We start from the raw sequence: 23,466 nt of genomic DNA on the forward strand, positions 1-23,466 counted from the left end.
TGAACTGAATTTTAGAAACCTTTTTAGCATTTCATTTTTTTTATTTCAATTGGTTAATTTATAAAAGTTTGAAAATAAACGTACGTATTAATTTAGCATTTATATTTAACTTGCTGATTAGTTTTTAGCAAAGGCAGGTTCTGCCATTTTGATGATTCGATTTTGCAACAAGTGCAAAAATGGCAATTCAGTTTTTGAGGAAAAATCATTCGAATGCTTATGGGAAGCAATTGGGCTTAAGGTACAATGCCATGCACCACTAGTTGTTCAAGTGTGATGTTGTGTAAGGGATATGTATGCATTTGTATTAAATAATTTAAACTAGTGCGGCGCATGGCATCGTGCCCTAAGGCAAATTTTTGGAACTTCCAGTACAATTTTTTTTTTTTTTAATATTAACATTTTTGAAAAAAGTTTACTCTGAAAAATTATATTTTTGAGAAACTATGAATTTTTGACAAAAATTTACTTTTTTTTGAAAAAAAAAGACTTTTTGAAGAAAAGTGTGTTTTGAAATATTTTGGAAATTCTAAACTTTTTTTCAAAGCAATCGTACTGCTTTAACTGCATAGAGACGAAATATCGAAGCGCGTAAGCGCCGCGTCGCCGTCTAGCGGATAAGCAATGGTACGGAACCCATAGGAATGTAAACAAAATTTATACTTATTGTTAAAATGTCTATAAAATATCTGATAATTTGATGTGCATATGTCTAATGATCATTTTTGACCGCCAGGTGGCATTTGTTTTTACTTTTTTCACTAGATCTCTGAAACCGCTAGACCTGCCTTTATTGATCAGTTCCTCATCTTGTTAATACAAGTAAAATGTTTTTTGATTTATTCAAATCGGACACTCCGTTCTCTTAAAAACTGAGTTACCGTTTTTGGCACTTTTTGCCCCATATCTTCGGAACGGCTAGACCTGCCTTCGCCAAAAACTAATCAGCACGTCTCCTTATCAATACAAATCGAATGTTTTTTTGAATTATTCAAATCGCTTCAATCGTCGACAAAAATTTGTATCCGCACACACATACGCACATGCACACACATACACACACGCGCACACACACACACACATCCATTTTTTTAAGGTATGCCAAAATATTCAGAAACCTCTGAAACGTAAAGATATATGAAAATTTTCATTTTCGATTCTTTTGCGATTACCCTACGGGAAGTTATTAACTGTAACGGCCAATATATAAACTGCGTAATATTATATTATTTATACACAACATTATATTACATCCTTGGCCAAGCCTTGCACGAGTTTAGCGAAAAAGCTCCTTTCAAGGTTTTCAGGCCACAAATTTGCAATACATTTTTAAGTAATCTATTGTTCAATAGAAGAGATGCACTCATTACAAAGCTCATAAAATATCGTTATCAAAAAATGCAGGTCCCCCTACAGAGCCAATATAAAAGTCTTGCAAATGACGCATAGGTGTTCAGTTGGTAGTTGGTAATTAGAAGATCATATAATCAGTCATACTCAATCATTCAGTTGTAAAGTATACCAGAAATATTGAAATAAATTGAATATATCTATATCAAAGGTTTTTAAATATTGTTTGGCATCATCGGTGGGGCACAACAATCGAAATACTATGCCACAGATCGGGCCGTACCTGCATATACGTGCAAATACAGCCCTGTCTGTACCCGTACAAAAACAGTCAAGACAATTCAACTAGGTGTGCTATATATGACAGTAATTACACACACGAAGATGTATGCCACGTTGGAAAAGAAACGCAGCCCTGTCACAGGATTAAGCTGATGTACGTGCCTCCCGCCTTTGCGATGCGACGTGTATGTACAAAACAAACTTGTAATCGAGTCACAGCCATGTCTCTGCGGACAGTCCGCTAACCTCTGTTCGATTCCGTGTTAGTTCGAATATTATGGCCGATGTATATCTCCAACTGACCCAAAGCCGGATTCATTAGCAATTACAACTTGGGATGTAATATATGTAAGTAGAAATCCGCTCGACTGTACGAGTATATCCTACTGAACATGATGAGAGCTCTGCGCTTATTTTGTGCAACGCTCGGCGGAAATCTATCCAGTCTATTGCGTTTTGTCATTGATGGGATTATTTGAAATTATGATTCCAATAAGCGGAGTCAACGTTATTTATCCAATTGCTATTAATATTGATATAATTACACTTCACATGGAAAGCCGATCCGGCTGTTTATTTCGAAATCATCATAAACATATAATAATACACATATATTCACACATATGTAAATTATTATTGGTTATATAAATTTTGAATGAAATTCGTAAGCGCAGTAATTTACATAATGTTTATTGAATTAAACTGTAACATATTGCATCTTCTAATTATTATACGCAATGAAACATATTTCATTAGAAAGTCAATGTTTTAAAATAAATAATAAAAAATCTGTTCACACACACACATACATTTTTCAAATTTAGTCTAATTCAATTCAGAATAGCTTGAAACGTCAAGAAAACATAAAATTAGCGAATCGGATTATTTTATGAAAACATAAACTTCTCCTTCGGGAAGTTAAATATGTCAATGCTATGATAATAAAAATAAAATGTTGCAATTCAGATTTTTTAGGAAAATTTTAGATGTCAAAGGACATTAGATATTAATAGCTACTAAATAGTATGTAATATTTTAATTTGATAGTTAGTCGATAACAAAGTGAATTACATACACGAAATTTCTCACACAAAATACCAACCTAATCGTTCTTATTTATATTCAAATATTATTAAATGTGGGGTTAGCATCAGCAAACTTTGAAAATTTATTTTAGAATAAAATATATTTTTTTAAAATTTTGAACTTATTTTTGCTTAAATGTCCAGGATTTTTAAAGCAAAGTGAGGAAGCTTCAATTACATAAACATGAAATCATAAAGTTTGAGAAATATCATGAGAATTTCGCCTGTTAGTTACAAAAATTGATCTGAACTCAAAATGAAAATACGCAACTAGCAACTGATATCTGTCGAATTATTATTAATTATTAAATAATTATTTTACAGTTTAGTAGATAAGGCATTATTTGAAAAACACAAAAACCTCATTCATTGAAGGAATGACTTGATTAATGACCCATATTTGTGAAAAATAGTAGAATATTGAACATAAAAAATAAAAAAAATATTAATAAAAAATAATATATAAACGACGACCATTCAAGAAAGTAATGTTCTAGATCTAATTATAAGTGTATATAGATCTAGATATGTGAGCTTATTCAAATTATATATATATATATATATATATATATATATATATATATATAAAATAGTTTTTTTTATTACCTGGTTATACATATTCTACCAAATCTTGATGTCGAGCCAAAACGGGATGATAGTATTTTCCTGAAAAATATTAGAAAAACAATTAAATCACATTGTTAAATAAAAGTTTGAAAATAAACGTAGCATTCATATTTAACTTGCTGATTAGTTTTTAGCAAAGGATGATAGTATTGTTCTGAAAAAAAATAGAAAAAAAATTGTTGTTTAGAAATTATGAGCTTTTAAGTGCAACCCAGAGCTTCTATAAAATTGTAACCTTTTTTGGTTATTGCAGTTAACTTTTAGTAATATTGTAATTTTTTAAGCTTTGGAACCGTAATTGTGAATAATATTTCTACAATCAAAGTAAAAAAAATACCACAATTGCTCAAAGTTTCCAAGAGTTAAGACTTTTTGTTGAACTATGAATTTACAAATTTTAAAATCGGTCGAATTGTTTAAAAATAAGTTCTAAAGTGTGTTCGATGGCAATATTCATCAAAAGTCGGCGTATTTAATCAGGATTCGAAAATAGTAAAATGCTTGATAATTTTATTATTGAAAATTTTTTAGTAAAAAATAAAATCGGTTTGGCTTGACATCAAGCTGTAGGGCACTCGATTTATATGTACACATACTTAATATATATACATATATGAATATATTTATAATTATGTATTTAAACATATATCAACTGTTAATATGTATCAAAAATACGTTTGATTAAAAAAGGTATCGTAACGTAGCGATATTGAAAAAAATATATAAACTAGTGGGGTGGGTGGCATCGTGCCTTAAGGCAAATTGCTGGAACTTCCCGTACCGTAACGAAATGTTCGAGGAATACTGAATGTTTTCAAATAGATTATTATAAATATTGTAACATTGTCTAATATTTATAAGAATTATATAAACTGAATTGCAAAGTTGAAATTATTTGTATCAACAAATCGAATGTTTTTTGAACCATTCAAATCGGTTGATCCGTGCGCCCTAAAACGTGACTGGAAATTTGTATCCACACATACATACACACACACATACACACACACACACACACACACATCCATTTTTTCTGAGGTATGCCAAAATGTTCAGAAACCTTCAAAACGTCGAGAAATGTAAAAATTTTCAATTCCGATTTTCGGCCCATTACAATAACTTACCCTACGGGAAGTTAAAAATATATAAATGATATGTATTCCATAAATATTCAAGTTTGTAGGTTCATACAAATGTATATTACAAATATGCGAAGTTGCAAATCAAATCGTACAAAAACAGATGTGTCCCTTGGCACAGATACGCCACAAAGCCATACATTCCATAAAAAGCTAAAACAAAGAAATCAAGTCTTCAGTCGGATAGAACCTACAGAAAAACAATTTCCCCTATTGTCACAAGAAACAATATCGACATTGGATACAAGTGTACCACGAAAGTGGGATTAAGAAATTGATGATAAAAATAATTCGGGGGAGAATTTCGTAATGTTACATTAATGTTAACACGAATCCATTACACTAAAAGAATATCGGCAGTGATCTATCATAAACTGTCTTCAACGTAATATGAAACTTATTTACCGAGATTAATATTGTAATTAGCTTTTTGTCAACAAAGAAGTATTAGCAACAAGTATAACCATAGATAGCCAATATGTCTGTTGCTAATAATATCCATTTCAGTTTTCAAGCTGAGTAATACTTCCTGGTATATTTCCGATATCTACATTCATTACAATATGCTGAATTTTAGGGTTGCACGAGTCATACACTTCTTTACATCCTTTTCTTCAAACTTAAAATGACTGCAACTGAGCAGTATTTCAATATATAATCTTACAATTTACTGAATGCCTTTCCAGACAGTTTGTAATTATAGGAAAAAGTATTTTATCACTTCATTTTTTCAACAGCCAGCAGACGTGTTATATAAGCTGTAATTCTGACGTACATCTCAAGTGAGATATATTATTTAGAACAACCCAGTAGTTAACCACTCTTATTTTTGTTTTAATCATATATATTAGATATGTATATATGACAGGTCTATATTTTTTACACGCAGCGATGCCCACGAAAAGCGATTTTCACTTGAAATTATATTGAGACCTATAAACTAAAGTGGAAATTTGACATCATACTTGATGCCAAGGCTAGTTGATGCTAGCCCACGTCCGAACCGATTACGCCACCGATGCGACCTAAATATATGAACATAAAAAAATATGTAAATCATACAAAATTAAAACTTACATGGCTTATTATCGATAAAAAATATAGCTTGAATCAGAATTATTCGATAAAAGAATTTTTTATCAAAATAAATTTTAAATTTAATGTTACTTGTAATTGCAAAAGAAAATTAAATGCACAATATTTTTGATACTATTAAAATAACCTGTTGTAGTTTTATAAAGATTATTGTTTTCACTTCCTATTCAAATTACGGAAGTAATAGTTGTTACAAAAAATAGATATAAAATTATCAGCCTTTGGTTACTTGCTCTAATATTTGCTCATTTCATATTATTATAGAGTTACAAGCATTTGTAAGTATTTATATTTTTTACAAATACTATGCAGTCCATTTCTGGATATTTTGTGATATTTTCTAAATTTTTAACACAATAGCAGTAAAGCACTTTATTTAAAATATTTTTACAGTTTTACACATTTGTATAGTTTGACATACAGAACTGATTGTAAAAACAGCCAATATAAAAATATGAAGGACCACTACTATATAAAATTGATTATAAAAGTTATTCAATTTTAATGATAAGTGATGATTAAATATCACAGAATTTATTAATGAATTTATTAAAAGAATATTACATAATCTATTAACATGTTAATATGAATGAAATAATACTGTGGTCGAATTTCCTTCGTAGAAAGGGAGAACTGATAAAAAAGTAGGAACTGATTTGAGCGTCTATATGATATGATTCATAAAATTTTTCTCACTTCAGCGACAAAAGACAAGTTTGATTAAAATTGAATTAAAAATATACCGATAAATAACATGTAATATGTTAGGATTTATGCGAATATTTATATGTTTTGCAATAACGTATTTGTGTACTAATATACAATGTGGTTGTGACTCTGTAGCAAGGAACTTGTATTAATAACCACAGGTTCCAGGTTCGATATTCACCTCTGCAAGGAATGATCAGATTTTACTTTAAGATTATAAGATCTAAATTAGATATTCCGTTTATAGTCAAAAAGTGCTATACAAATATATTAAAAGTATTTCACATTTAGAAAGGATTTAACTATCAAATTAACAATAACAACTACTGAATGCCAAGAAACGGATTTCAAAGTGAAAATGTGGACTTATATCTGTATAAAAATCATAAACAACGCATATGAATAGTTCACGCAAAATTTAAATATCATTTGTCTTCATAACTTGAACAGAATCATCGATCGTTTATCGTAGCGAAGTATTATTAATACACGCTTGCTCACTTTCGCTAACATTTGCAAACTGTCGTTTGCGTCGAATTGAAATATATAGTCTAGTATATTATCATTCGCATTGTTCTCCGCCGGGCGAGAGAACCCGGAGAGACTTTCAAACGCCCCCGCCATGGGGCGAATGCATCTGAAGAGGTCGGAATACGGGGACAAACAGTTTGTTGTTGTTTGCACAACACTCCAGCTGAGATGTTAGATATAGCCGAGCAGAAATGTGATGTGTTCTACTCAATGCGAAAATTTTGTTCGTGCCAAAGTTGTTCATTGAATTGTCTACGAAAATGTTTGTTCACTACCTATTTACGTAAATGTAAAAGTCATTAGTATCATTACTAAGTATTTTATCAGCATTTTATCAAAGAGTAGTGATAACCGTTTAAATTACAAAATATATATCATAATATGTTTCTATTCATCAAGAAACAAATGTTTTGATTGTGGAAAAAGAAACAAAAAAAACTACTGCAGAAATTTATGACTTCCCAGACTCGATTAGACTCAGAGAAAATTTACTTAAGTACGAGTAAACATAAACAAGCATATATGATACAAAATTAATACGAAAAAAAAAACGCTGATTCATTATACACAGAAAATAGATTTGTACTGGCTACGAAGAGCGTTACAACGCATAACTCATGGATGAAGGGAAAAGACAGGTACAGAAAAATGGGACCAGCAAATCCAGCAACATAGAATTTCTCTTTATTCAGTATCTCACGTATAAAGATGTGAAGAGAAGTGAGAATATTTTACATACTCAATATATTCTTTTAAATCTTCACAAATCACCAAAAATTATTTTAAAAAACCAAAAGACTTATTTAAATAACGAGCATATGACTTTTTAAAGGCTTTAATTATGCTTTTGGTGCTAATTAATTATTTAAAGTTGGATTGTGGGCGACCAAGTTCGATAATACTGAAGAAACGAATCTTGGCTCGCCCACAAAATGCTTCCATGACGCTCTCATTTAAAAATTATGAATAATTCGTGTAGATATAAAATTAGATGTGTAAATCAGATGGGAAACATGCTTTTTATTTGTAATAAACCATATGAAACAGTTCTCTCACTAATTTTCCATTATTTTTAAAACAAATATTGTCCGGTCCATCTAAAATCAAGATCTAAATATTGCGCCACGATTTTTAACCCCTCTAGCCACAATTCATTTCTACTGGGGCTATGACGCCTTTGCTAATTATTTATCTATTATAATTTTGAAATGAGTTATTTAGATGATCTTTGAATAAGATATGTTTTAATTTTACTGTTATGAAGACTTTTACCGGGTATTATCATAAAAAATCGTACTATCATCACCCCAATCACAATGTTAAATTCCTTGACAAGGCAGCTTATAATTTATACTGAAGATTTATATTTCCACGTGCAAATAGCTGGGACATTGTTCCAATAGTTTAATATACTAAAACTACTAGGGCGGATACTGAACTAAATAAATAGTCAAATATTGGGTTACCTTTTGAAAGGCCACGTAGCTTAGAAGAAGATTTATCGCAACAGATATCGATTTCTTTAAAAAATTATCAAAAATTTCAAAATTATCAAAAAAATTAAAATAAGTTTAAAAAAGTTGATTTTTTCAATAATTTTAAATATATCACTTTTAGTTCAAATTGCTGTTACAAAAAATACTGTTGCGCCTTTTGTTTAAAAGTCAATTTTATAATATGAACGTTAAATAGTGTATTATTAGTTCGATAATCATAAATAATAATTCAAATGAACTTACTACTGCAAATGATGATCTAGTATATAATTTTGTTCATAATAAATAGCATTCTGGTGAGCTGGCAAAATCTTCAATTTGAATCAGAAAAGTTTAGCTTGGTGTGGGATATTCATTAATGATACATCTTCAAGAGTATTGACATTTTTATCAGAATTTCTATTAAAATGTTGAACAAATAAAACGCAAAGATCATGGATTTTAATATAATGTTTTTGTATGGAACTTTTAAAGTTAATTTTAATATTATTGATTCCATTAAGAGTTAAAACCGTTTGAAAAAAAAATACAATTCTCTACTAATATGAAAATATTGCCATTTTCAAATATGGTGTTAAAATATGGAGCAAGCCATTTAGCGAACATTAGGTCTTATAGTCTTCATAAAACACCATACTTCTTTTGCATCTAATTTTTGCCTTACGAATATATTGTACTAACCACCTTGTCCGGATATTAACCCTTTCCACTTGCGAATTCTGGAATTTTTATGTATTTTGCCGCCGGAGCGGCTGCATCCGAGTCGAAAGGGTTAATAATTATTACAGAATTAATTATTATATTGCTCGTTATCTGCTAGCGAACGATTTTTTTAAAATATTCCAAACATTTTATTTCTTGGACATATCTGTTCAAGGAACAATAAGCAAATTTGTTGATGTAGCAGGGATATAATATCAAACGCTAGTTCAGACGATAGCAAATGTAAAAAAAAATTTTCCAAATACACAACATTTTTAGTACGCTAGTAATATCACGTGATATTTGAACGATAAATTCATGCTTGCATGATATACACATTCTCACATATGCTTTAAAATGTTATCCAATGTTGAATTAGGATTCGTTTGTAAACCCCGGAACACGCTGTTGCATAAAACAAATATCGCGTATTATATAGATGTTGAGCAAAGTAAAATCTTAATCTAGCAGCAGGTATACAAATTTGCATACAGCCCTCCTTCCTTCCCATAAATACAACGGCGAACACTTTGTTGTGCAGGGCGATGTCGACCGCCCCACCGTGAGTGCAAACCGACCACGTCGCATAAGTAGACAGAAGAGTGTCATTGGGGAGGTTAATAGATTCAGAATGTACTGATCTCTCAGAGATAACCCCCATGTCGAGATGGATTCTCGCAAACAAAGACATATGGGTATGTCCATGGACGGATTTACATCATATTACACAGACTAAGGGAGGATTTCAAGGAATTCTTGAACTGCATGCATAGCGTTCTGTCTCAACTTAACCTTTTCCATCCAGAAAGGCTTTGCGCGGGAGCTTATGATGCATTCGTCGCTTTTTCGAAAGTGATATATAAAGACTAATGCTTTGTTTGTATTTCACGACTACGAGTCTCTACCATCTTATTTGCTATAACGATACCAGCAAAAAATAACTAGTAGTGCATGGTATCGTGCCTTAAGGCAAATTACTGAAACGTCCCGTACCAGAATTATATATTTGAGGAGAAAAATCAATAATAAATAATTATCAATGATTAATAACAATAGTTTTAAACATTTCTAGATACATAATTATAATTACTCTATATTATATCGTTCATATAATATACACTATTCACTATATACAGTGACGATCTTATTGCTCAAAACATTTAAGAATGTTTACATTAACAAGAGCTGTCGAATGAATCCGCCTGAGAATACATTTTTTATTGTAACACATATGAAATATAAACACTTTTAAACTGGATTGTAAATTTAAAAATTATATTTAAAGTATAAAACTTTGTATATTTTTAAAAAAATTGAAAAAAAGATCTATTAAAATTAAAATTAAAATAAATACAGGAGTCTCTTCAAGTAAAACAAATATAAATACAGTTAACAGTAACTGACTTGACCCCAATTCGTGAAGACTTAAATTTGCTATAAAACAATTATTTATTTTTATTATTTACTGGTACTACTTTATTTATTTGAAGACTTGTACTATTTGAGCAGTATGATGACCGAGTAGCATAAATATAGTGTCAAAACATGGTAATAAATAATATAATTTAATAATTACTACTACTTTATTTATTTGAAGACTTGTACTATTTGAGCAGTATGATGAACGGGTAGCATAAATATAGTGTTAAAACATGGTAATAAATAATATAATTTGATAATTTTTAAGGAATTAATCAACTATCAAAATATCCGTATTTTTTCTATTTTATATAGTTAAAAGTAACGACTTGGAAGAAATATTTAATTCTTTTAAGTCTAACTTTTAAATATCCAAACCTTGTTTATTTCTGTAAAAAATACTTTTTAATTATTCATTTTTTATATATACAAAGTGTTGCATATAAAAAGTTTCAAACTATTTACGAAACAATTCAAATATAATAACGAAAACCCGAATAATTATCATACTGCATTATCGAGTTATATACGGTATTTATGCAAATAGCTATTTAAAATATTTTATTCCAACTTTATGCAAAAAAGAGCAATTATATAAAGAGGAGATCGGGAAAAATAAATATATTCCCTTCTTATAAATATATCCCATTCCACCTGTTAGAGAAGGCTAACTTGGCAGATTATTTTTAGGAGAATTGTCTGATAGTGTAAAATTTTACTCAAAAATGATACCATATAACTAATAGATATTATTATATAGATTTTACATAAATCTACCATGAAAAATTTAGTTGAGTCAGTAGTAAGTCTAACAATTGCAAAGTCTCAGACAGATTAGAATCAATTTTCAGACAACCTAATATGAAGTGTTCTTGTGATATCAGTATTTGTAAATAAAAATGAGATACAGCTGCAATATATCACTATAAGAAATAAAATATATAATAGAGTTCTCATCATAGGAAAAATTTACAACTACTGGGTTGCCTTCTAATAGTTCGTGCTTATAAGAAATTTCATTACAATATTACGTACTAAGAATAGTTTTTATTGCTGGTGAAAAGCAATAATTAAAACGTAAATTCAATTTCAACGTTAATAACGGTTCAATATAAATACATGTCACTCATTTATTCTATACTTACATTTGAAGTATATGTTTTAAGACTTAATGTCTTAATTTAATTTACTTAGGTTTGTATACCACACTTTCTTGCAAGTACAACTACTACTATAAATAAATATTCTACTTTTAAATTTTCAAATATAATTTACTATTTTTGCTTTTCACGTTTTCTTTTAACATGGTTCTAATAATGAAATCTCGCAAATTTAATCAAAATTATTGTGGTATATAGTAAACAAGATCCAGTCTCCTGTAAATAATATTGCACACATTTCAGTCTATCTATAAAATTGTACACACACGTATTATATATATATGGATTTTATTACATATATACATTTACATTATATATACATTTTTATTTTTATTTCATGACCAACGTAAACAAGTTAATTAATTAAAAGAATATTACATTAAAATTATTCCGGCGCGCATAACTAGCAGTATTTGTCGGAATTTCGACCGAAATGAATGCACGTTGCATAGTTTCAGTTTTGTTGCGGGTTTTGGGGCGAAGGCTGTAAACTTTATGCGTCTCATTAAAACTAGTACATTGCTAATTATTAATCAGTAGGATTCGTTATATGAAGCTTATGAATAGAGAACAACAGAAACGCTGTTTGTAATTAACAATCCATGTTTTTGTTTGACAGAAGTTCAACCAGCGGTCGTATGGTGGCACTTGCAGGCGGCGCACTGCTCATTGTTGGAAGCTTCAAGAGACGCATACCCGATCCAGATTTTAAGGTAAAAACTTAGAATATGATTTATTAAGAAGCGACAGATCATTGTTTTTCAAAGTTTTACTAAGATATAATTGTTGATCAATTGTATGTCAAATGCATATGAAGAATATGGAACAGGGAAGTGCCAAACATGATGAACACAGAACTTTCCATAGATTACAAAAATAAGTTTTCTGTATTGGATGTGCGCTATAAGTCCCCTAATATGTTTTTTACTTCTGAACACAAATGTAGGGTCAAATAGCAAAATTTAAAAAAACTAAAGTATAAAGTATATTGATACAAATATGCCCAACAATACAAAATCTATCTATCTTTATCTGTGTGATAAAGATCTTACAATTTCTGTCATTTTCTAATCCTTTAATCCTTAAATGACCTGTGGAACGGATTTCTGCTTATCAACTTGACATATCATAATATATTTTGTTGTTTTGTTATATTTTATTTACGTTCAATTTTAATAGCAGAGCAATCTCGAACAAAAACATCTGAACACAATATCATTCGCTACCCAAGTTTCAAAATTTATAGTATTATAACTTTAGTAAAAATTAATTTCTTGTCTCGTGAAATAAATTAAGCTATGACCAACGCAACAACAAATAAGGTATGTTTTCTGAAAATTTTGCAAAAATCACATCAAGGTGAAAGCTTATAACAATCTAAAGTCAATGGTATTTTATATTTTTTCCTCACAATATTAGTTTAACTTTCAAATGTTAAGAAATCTACATAATTACAGCTTCACAGCTATGTTATATATGAGTTATACAATTATTGCATTTTTTCAACATAATTTTCAATGATTATTTTCAAATTTCTCAGTAAATTCTCTTAAAATACTTATAAGAACGTGGAATGCAACTACTTACATTTGTAGAGATTTTGGTCGTTTATATCTTATGTTGTATGTGATTCATTCGTAAAATGTCTATAAAGGCAAATTAATTGATTTTGTATATAAAAGAGCTAATGAACTAAGGATTCGTTTTCTGATAAGAAAATTCTTTCCCAGGGAGATTTTTTGTGTATGTCATAATTGCAACACTAGCAGTATTCGGAGATAATGTAATTCAAATCTTCGGAACAATTGGAGATGCACCAGTAGCAGTAGTGCATTTTATATATGGACATACACGGTGCACAGACCGATGATTAGATTCCTGAAATTTACTGATCCATAGGAAACACCAGCATTCACTATCTATCGAGTAATAGGGTCAATTGTTATCGTTAGCACTTTGTACATCAAGAACATGATATATAGAGCATCTGAACCAGTCGTTATAATACTCGTTGATAGCAACTGATGCTCCAGTTTTTGCTCAGTTTGCGTCATATCATCAGCCAGCAACGCTCTCCTTTCTATATCTTGAGGAATATATTGCATATGTTTACGAAACATTACATGCGAGGAAAGTATATCTAGAGTAGCCTTTTGGAGGAGGATCGTCGACTGGGTTTGCGCATTTCCAGGTTGACGAAGTTTGAGATGAAGCATTCGCGCTGCTTTCGGACATTGGTAGAAAGGCATTGGTTGGCTTTGAATACGTATGCATTTTTTGGTGTGATGCAATCACGTCGAGTGCAGGTTGTTGATGCTGATGTTAAAGGAACAGGTGTTCGTTGATATATTGTTTGACATCGATTTCTTGATGGTGGACACAAACATTTTTATCCACATTTAGTCTTTTGTCCAATGTGTACTGATTGCTCTAAGAACAGGTTTATAACTCCACCAGGTTTTATAATGGGTTTAAAACGAGGATTGGAATTTCTGAATCCAACAAGTTGATTGTTCGAGTAAACTTGCAGAGTAATGGTTCTGTGAAGGGCACTTGCAATGAACGAAATTCTCATATTAAAAGTTATTGTTATGTACAGAAAACTATGAATAATAAACCTAATAAAAAGATATTAGATCTTTAAATTGCATTTTCTTGTATTATTTAAAGAAGTTTAGTTACCGTACATTGACGTTAATATTTCTGACTGTTAAAACTTTAGTTTAAAATATTATGTTCTACAAAATTTATAATTAATATTGCCTATGTGGAAAGTTGTGTTTAGTCCGCGGGTCACTGATTTTCTTCAGTAATACTTCATTTATAATATAAATAATTAACACCCCGATCGAGAAATTTGAATTTTTCGCAGATTTGCAAGTTTTATTTATCATTCCCATTTTATGTCATAACAACCGTTTAACGAGCAAATTCAAAAAAGTGAGTGGAACCTGTGAGTCAAAATTTAATTTTTGGCCTACGATTTCTCAAAAATGACCGTACTGTTGAACAAACAATTTTGAAGCTATTAGATAAAACTCACTGATTAATTTTACATGACGATCATCTTTATAATTACCATGTAAGTACAAATGTTTTTGCTAACGTTTTCGCTAAAAATCCCGAGTCGATTATAAGGCTCTATAATTAGTATTGATCACCGTAACATACATACTTAATTAAAATACGTTTTAGTAAAATTTTACTGAATAATTAAGCAAATTGCTGGAACTTCCCGTAACAAAAATTATTATTTTTTAAAAACGATTAACATTTTTGAATAAAATTTATTTCGAAAAAATTAGATTTTTGAGAAACTATATATTTGACAAAAAATTACCTTTTAAAAAATTTTTTTTTTTTGAGAAACAAATGTTTTCTTTATTTTGACATATTTTGGAAATTCTGAACTTTTTTTCAAAGCAATCGTATTGCTTTAACTGCATAGAGACGAAATGTCAAAGCGCGTAAGCGCCGTGTCGCCGTCTAACGGATGAACATTGGTACGGAGTCCATAGGAATGTAGACAAAATTTATACTTATTGTTGAAATCTCTATAAAATATCTGATAAATTGATGTGCATATGTTTAATGATCATTTTTGACCGCTAAATGGCATTTTTATTAACTTTTTTCATTAGATCTCCAAAACCGCTAGACCTGCCTTCATGAAAATTTGATCAATTTTTCATCTTGTCGATACAAGTAAAATGTTTTTTGAATTATTAAAATCGAACCCTCCGTTCTCTTACCGTTACCATTTTTGGCACTTTTTGCCCCGTATCTTTGGAACGGGTAGACCTGCCTTTGTCAAAAACTAATCAGTTCGTCTCCTTATCAATACAAATCGAATGTTTTTTGTATTATTCAAATGGGTTGATCGGTGTTCCCGAAATCGTCGACAAAAATTTGTATCCGCACACACACACACATACATCCATTTTTTCTAAGGTATGCTAAAATATTGAAAAACCTTTGAAACGTAAAGATATATACAAATTTTCATTTTCGATTTTTTTGCGATTACTATAACTTACCCTACAGGAACTTAATTAGTACTTAATTAGAATTGAAAATCGGGATGATTAGTTTTTAGTTATTAGCTAATAATTTCAAAAATTGAATATTGACAATAGTTTCAAATTTTATAGTAACAATTACAAAAGTGGCTAAATCAATTTTGATGATTTTATTAATAAAACACCAAATTATTATGCTTTTAAGGCGTTTATTATTTGGGAGTTGTTAATTTGCTAGACATATGTTAGTTAATTTAAATTCTTTCTTATCGATTTTTTATATCTGTTTCATTTGTAGTTAAATCTGTTAAATCTAAATTTAATCACACAATAATCAAAAATACTCTTTTCAAATTTGTTCTCATTCGATTCCGCATGGCTGAAACGTCGAGAAAACAAAATTAACAAACCGGATTTTTTGACGAAAACGTAAACTTCTGCAGGAAGTTCATAATAAATCACAAATCTGAAAAACACTTTGAGTGTAGTTGATCTAGTAGATGGGAGTACAGAACGACGTCAAATAAATCGTGTCTGCCAGCAAAACTTCTAGAAATCTCTGAAACTCTCCACCGCCACCATTCATTCAGTGTCCTAGAGATGCGAATGCGATCGACTATCAGCAGAACGTCGTAAATCGCATCGGCTGGGGCGCACTTGTCTATGTACAGGGACAGTATGAATTTTAATGGGGACTAATGGTACGAATCTGATAATAACGATCCTAGCACGACAGTAGTGTCACGAATACTCTAATGGGAATATCATGAATCAACGGCTCAAGTTAATATTATGATTTAAATGATTTGACTATTTATGGTCAACGAGATGCAATTCTATGGGCTTACGGTGTCTATGTAAGACAACGACTAATTTTTCAAATCTAATAATTATACAATTTTTTATCAGCCATAATTTTTTTTAATTTACCAGATAGTTGGAGGGAAAAGTAAATTAAATGGTAATTTGAACATTTGTCTATGTGGAAATTCTGAAATACTGAAATACTGTCTTTAAGGGGAGAGCCTGCTTTAGCAGCTTAAAAAAATCGCTTTTTGAGGAATTTTTAGGGAACGAAATTAATATTTAATAGAAACGATACTTTAAGATTTTATTGTAATATATTTAAACATTTTTCTCAAATTTTTTCATCAAAATAGATGTCATAATATGCCGGGTACTAGCATTTTGCCGATCGCCACGAGCGTTTAGGTGTGATTTAGCGGAAAAGATGCAGGTCAAAATTTCCTTCCGAAACAAAGAAACCAAAACAAATTTATATTTTCAATAATATATATTCTAGTCAAACCTAAATAATTCAGAAAAAAGTGAAAAAAAAACAGCAATTTAAAAAAAAATCATGTTTTTTGATAAAAATTTCACTTTAGATTTAAAAAGTGGGTTAATTATAACATTTTTCAAGGTTTTTTTTAGGGAATTGGTAGAGAATTCAAACCTGAATACAATCTCGTTTCGATAGGATGTTCAGTTTCTTTCCTATATTTTGCATCAATTAGGTAAAAATAAAAAAACGAAAAATCGCGCGTCGAAGTTTTCGTTCGGCTCGTATACATGCTCGATGCTTGGTCACTATTTCTTCTGTAACTCCAAAAATAATTTGAATTTATTTCTAAATATAGGGATGTATTCTAGGCCAGTTTTGTAAAACATTTTTGCCAAAAAATCGATTTTTTAAGCTTTTAAAGCGGGCTCTCCCCTTAAATACTATAGTGATAAAATCAATTTTATTTATTTATTTATTTATCATATAACCTGCAGAGTATCTTCAAGAGGACTTAAAAATACAATTTTGATAATACATATTATAATAATATAAATATACTAATATATGATATAACAATGCATAACAAATTATACAAGAAAGAGCGGGTGTGTCACTACTGATGAAACCCGAAGGATGTTTGTGACATATATAAAAATAGGTTAATAAACAATAGTTATGAACACCAAAATGGTTTATGAAACCTATATTTTATTATCAGACATATGTAACACAGCATTCGCATTTAAATAAAATTTATGAATATAATATAACAACATATAAAATAATGTTTTAAACGAAGTTAACAAAAAATGTTAGTGATTTATTTTCTCGTATTAAATTTTTCTTTCTCTTTCGTTCTCGGATTTTGTCTTAAGTTCTCGATTTACGGTTTTTCTTAAGATTCTTCATTATTTATTTAGTCTTTACAAGACACACATGCGCGTGTCACAAACGTGCCCACCGCACACTTTTGAGAACAAGTCATCGTTATGGCTAAATTATCTATGCAAAAACTAATTGCTAGTAATCAACTACCAATATGATTTATCTGTATACAAGTAACAGTAATTATTAAAAGAAATAGAACAAAGAAACTTTTTTGCCTCTTTAAAAGCAATGCGATCTACAGATCACATTAATGTAGGGCGGAGACTGAACTCAATGAAAGCATGTTCAAACTAACGTACTAAATCTTTCTCGCTTTGGACCCTATGTCAAAATCAGTCACAATATACTATGTCACAATATACTACGCCAATTATAGGTGTTCAGAACCTCATGACGAAGTATCAAAGATTCTTAAATTTATTTGTACCCTGAACATTTCTAGAATTTGTCAGCATCAAGATTTTCTACTTAAATATTAAATGCGTTCAAAAATTCTATTCCGATCTCGAATTGCTAAGTCGGTCGCCTCGGGCAGTTTTTGGATACGGAATTAAACAGGGCATATCAAAATTCAAAGCTCAGAGTTGGTAAGTTCGTTTCAGTTATTACTTTTTGATGTAGGTACATCCATTCCAAATTTCAGCGGCGATCATCTGTACCGCGACGGTTATACGCTTCGTACAGAAGTAATTGTATTTGCATATATATGAGCCGTATTATAGTAATGCTCTATGTGAATAATGACTGCCTTCGTACTACACAATTTATACCACAGGCGAATAGGAAGAATTCATATATATATATATATATATATATATATATATATATATATATATATATATATATACGTGCATCACGCATACGAATATATTTGCTTTATAAGCATGCATATATTTTCGCTAATACATAAAGTTATGAAATAAAGAAGAATATAAGTTAGACTATCAAACATTTTATATAAAATATTTTGCTCAGCTGAGAGCATATTTTCGAATGTTTTATGTATTCATTATTTGTATAGCATAAATTGTGCACAGTGTCACGTATTTTTTGTTCATCTCTATTTATTTGATGTGTTACATGTGTTTTTTGTTATTTTCAATGTTTGGTTTCTGAAAGCCCAAATAAAACCCCAGTGTGTTTATTATATGTTATATTGGCCTATGTAGCACAGTCTTATTACTTGTAGACATGTCGCCCTTCATAATAGTATTTATTTATTACAAAATTAATTTAAAATTCTAAAATTAATTTAATTTGATTAATTAATTAATTAGATTTGAAATAATAAAGTTTTAGATTTATATTATGCATTCGGGAAATAAAAAAATACATGCGGTATTAAAAAAGAAAAAATCACAAGTTATTCAAGAAGCATCGGTCTTACATAAATACAGTTTAAATATGGTGGTCCTTAATATGGCCATTTTCGAATTTCCTTGCTCCCAAGGGCTCAAATGAGTCCAAATTGATAAAAAACAATTCTCTGAAAGTTTTAGCTCATAATATTAACTTTTAGGTAGTGCGCAATTCAATCAAACTTCGTATGGAAATAGCACGGAAAAAAATTTGAAAATTAAACAAAAATTTTTTTTAGGTATAACTTAGCGACAAATGAATTAAGAGTGAAAATTCGTGTCATTTTTTATTGAAAATCCGACGCCCTGCAATTTTTTTGAAATTTTTTTCATGCTATTTTCATACAAAACTTTGATTAAATTGCGCTCCATCTAAAAGACAATATTAAGAGCTAAAACTTTCAGAGAATCGTTTTTTATCAATTTTGAATCATTTGAGTCCTTGGGAGCAAAATGTTCATATTAAGAACCACCCTAATATATATGTATATATATATATGTATATATATATTATAAATATAGTATAAGAATGTATTGACATAGGATAAACTTTTCTAAAACTTTATATGCTATTGGTATTGGCATCGTGTGCAAATTTTAAAGTTTCTAAGTCAATTTGTTTAGACGTTAGACGTCTCCAACAGTGGAAGAAATAACGTTTGGAATAGCAGAATAAATCTGTACAGCATAAAATATGAAAAGTTCACAATTACATACTACACGTGATATATAATGTATGTATATGTTTAGTATTTTTACATAGTTTATTAATTAACTTATATATAGTGACTAAGACACAATACAAACAGTGTGGCTAATAAAATGAATAATAAAATGTAAAATGAGCTGTATCTGTTGATGAAAATCTGAGCTTGGTTCTATATTTTATAGGGTAGAGTGAGACTTAAAGATCCGCATGTAAAAAGGTTCACCAGCGATTTAATAAATTAGTAAAGTTAGATTTTTTTATATTAATATATTATTATTAGAATATTATTAGAAAATAGAGAAATAAGAAGTGTAATTAACCATTGCCTTAAATCGATCATCGTCCCTTTCATCATATAAATGGCCATGTTTGAAAATGTGTAACAAAAGTATTTTCCTGTTAGGTTTTTTGATAGCGAGTACTTTTGTTCAGTTTACAAGATCTTGATATAATATTTAAGGGTATGTTTTTTTTTCTTTGAAGATCATTAGATGAATAAAAAAAAGAGTGCGCAACTTAAGCAAAACTGTACAAGATGGCATTTAAGTAAAAATAAATACATCATATAACAACTTTGAATAATGTTTATTAGTAATATGGTAACACTCGTGATGCACATATTTATTAGTGTCAACCATTATACACATTTATATAATGATAAATTATAAATTATATATTTATAATAGCATTAAAAATATGTATAATATTTAAAAACAATAATGTAATTAAAGTCATACTTCAAATATGACATGGTCGGTTTGTCATTGTAATTAGCATTTAGAAATGAACCTTCATTAGAGAAATGAAGTAATTGCTGATTAATAACTTCTATAATATTCGTTCACAAAGTGGATTATGATAAACGACGCCTAAACAAATATTGTTTTCGCAACTTCACTCATCATGTAATAATTGGGTTTCAAGAACTTCATGTAATTAAAATCAACATATATTCATTAACTGATGGTATTTTTTTTTACATTTTTGCATATAATCATTAAAGATTTCGATATTTGCCTGATACTTTTAACATAGCTATTTTACATTAGATTCTTTAAAATATCTACATTTTTTTTGTTGCATTTATTTTGAAAAGAAATAAGTTGAACTATCAAAAGGTTGTGGACGTACATTGATTTCATATTCTCGTACCACCGATCTTTCTGATCATTTAAAAAATGCTGAATACAATGTATTTTAATGTCTATTATATCTATCTTTCATATACTTTTAATACGTAGCTTGAGAGATTCTTTTTCATCATTTTTATCATTTTTATATTAAAATTACAATTTTATTTCATTTTACGGCACATTGAAAACGTATCGTTTGCTGTTCTGTGAAATTCACTGCCACGCTTGGCTGGCATTTCGAAATGCTCAAAATATATAATATGGACTGTGATTCATTTTATATAGGAAACTGTTTATGCGGGTATAGAAAAAGGATTTAAAGTCCTCGATATAATCTTTTATTGCTTCTTTATGCTTCAGATTCGGAATGATATCAATGGATTTATGGTAATACATATACTTTTTTCAAATAAACATTTCTTGCAATGTTATCAAATATTAGATCAGATATATATGTATATATATAGGTACAAAATCCTCGTAAAAAATAAACAGATTTTAAAGTTTTTTGCGCGTTCTCATTGTAACAAACGTTGACAAAGTTTATGCCATAAACAAAATATTTGATATTAAAACATTATATCTCTTCATATACATAAATTGTACAATTACATATTTTCATGTACATCACATTAGTTCTTCATTCCTCAGTGCTCTACCCGAAAAAAATATATAGTCATATATATATATATATATATATATATATATATATATATATATATTTAACTATGTTTTATGCAAAACGATATAACACTTATATTTAGGTATATGTATATTTACATTTATGTATAATGTAAATATACATATACTTGTTTAAGTAGAAAGCCCGGTGATTGTAAATCATAATATTGTAAAAAATATTTCTCCTACACAAATAATGCTTGAAAAATATACAAGAACAATACAGTATATATCTCAGATTATTTCACTTCGATAATCTTAAGAAATATCAGATTCAAATATATGTCTACATCTATACGATATGTATAGAGGTATCCATAAAGTTCGATAAAAACTACAGCATGGTAGCGAATATAGCTATCCATAATCGAAAATAAAAGTCAAAAATTGGAAATAGAATCAAAAAATCATGATAGGCGGTATTCTTGTGGCTATGAATTAAATCGAATATGAAAGATTATTGAAAATTGCAGACCGTGAATTTTCTGTTATGTGTCGATGAATATACAATGAAAATTATCATTCCGTACGATTATAATCGTACAAAAAAAAAGTTACCAGCTTTTATTATTTGTTAACAGAATATCGTAACTTTTAAATTTAATGCAATATTTAACAAGATAAGACAATAAATATAGATAATAAACACATAATGAATGATAATGACTCAAAACTTTAGCATGAATATAATAGAGTATGAAGCGGTGGTGGTGGTTCATTCAAAATAATCGAGGCGATTCAAATTCTCAACCTTTGAAATTATTCACACATTTAATTCAATCAAAATTTGTTACTTTTACTATGGTTAAATGCGCATATTAGTTTACATGTACATTTTTTCGTCTTAAAAATGTGGACGGTTGTAATGACTGATTGAAACAAAAATTGAATTTTCGAGATTTTTTTCTGAGAAAACTATTAAATTCATTGATTCAAAAATTTATACACATATTATGTGTATCATTTAATTATATTTTAAGACTTAACATTAGTGAAAATATTTGGAAAAGAGGTACAGCTGATCTCCGGGAGCTCTTATCTGAAGTAGATCATCCAGATCGAAAAAGCCAAACTCTCATTTTTGACAAAGGGAGAGAAACGCATTTAAAGTTTGGAATGCTCTCTACATGGGATACAAATTATTTTTTTAATAATATATGGTTATAATACGACGCTCTATAACACGACTTTACAAACAACGAACGCTAACAAGAAAGATTTTTGAATATGAACAACATCAGTACCCACCCTCGGGCAAGTTTGAACCCCCAAAAAACTTGGCTAACAGCCGAACGTGCTAGCCAATTGCACAGAAAACTAATACTTTTTACCTAGAATAATTTTAAACTTCTTGCGTCGGCTATTTATCTTTTCTGTAGAAAATCCGATTCCCTCATTTTAAGTTTTCACGACGTTTTAAGTAATTCTTAGTCGACTAACACAAAAATTGAACAAAGTATAAATTTGTAATATGCTTATATTTGTAATATAAACGTGAAATATTATGTTTTTGGAACTAAAGTAAGCTTTTCGTGTAGAAATACGACCTCCTCGAATTTTAGCAATACTTAATTCGTTCCATATCTTAGAGCAAAGCTCATAGAATGTTGGTTATTATAATTGTTTTTTTATGAATACATGCAAAGTGAATTTAAAAAAAATTACTTCATATAAATTTCTAAGCTTATTTGGAAATAAAATAGTAAAGAATTCTAATAAGTAGTTTTGACATAACTAAGTGAAGCTATTTTCTGTATCTTTTTTCTAAATTCAAAAGATATCAAATAAGAAAACTTTAT

The 23,466-nt window shown here is 29.3% G+C and overlaps 1 protein-coding gene across 1 annotated transcript in view; it reads left to right on the plus strand.

Moving 5' to 3' along the window:
- The window catches only part of LOC113375462, a 189,398-nt gene that overhangs the window by 80,320 nt on the left and 85,612 nt on the right, over positions 1-23,466 (plus strand). The window contains exon 3 of the mRNA XM_026615396.1: positions 12,214-12,307. Within this exon, the coding sequence (XP_026471181.1) occupies positions 12,214-12,307 (94 nt within the window). The remainder of the gene's footprint in view (positions 1-12,213; positions 12,308-23,466) is intronic.

This window comes from Ctenocephalides felis, unplaced genomic scaffold (assembly GCF_003426905.1).
Source record: "Ctenocephalides felis isolate EL2017-DRISC unplaced genomic scaffold, ASM342690v1 CF-g0.4_SCAFFOLD_01886, whole genome shotgun sequence".
Taxonomy (NCBI): Eukaryota; Metazoa; Arthropoda; class Insecta; order Siphonaptera; family Pulicidae; genus Ctenocephalides; species Ctenocephalides felis.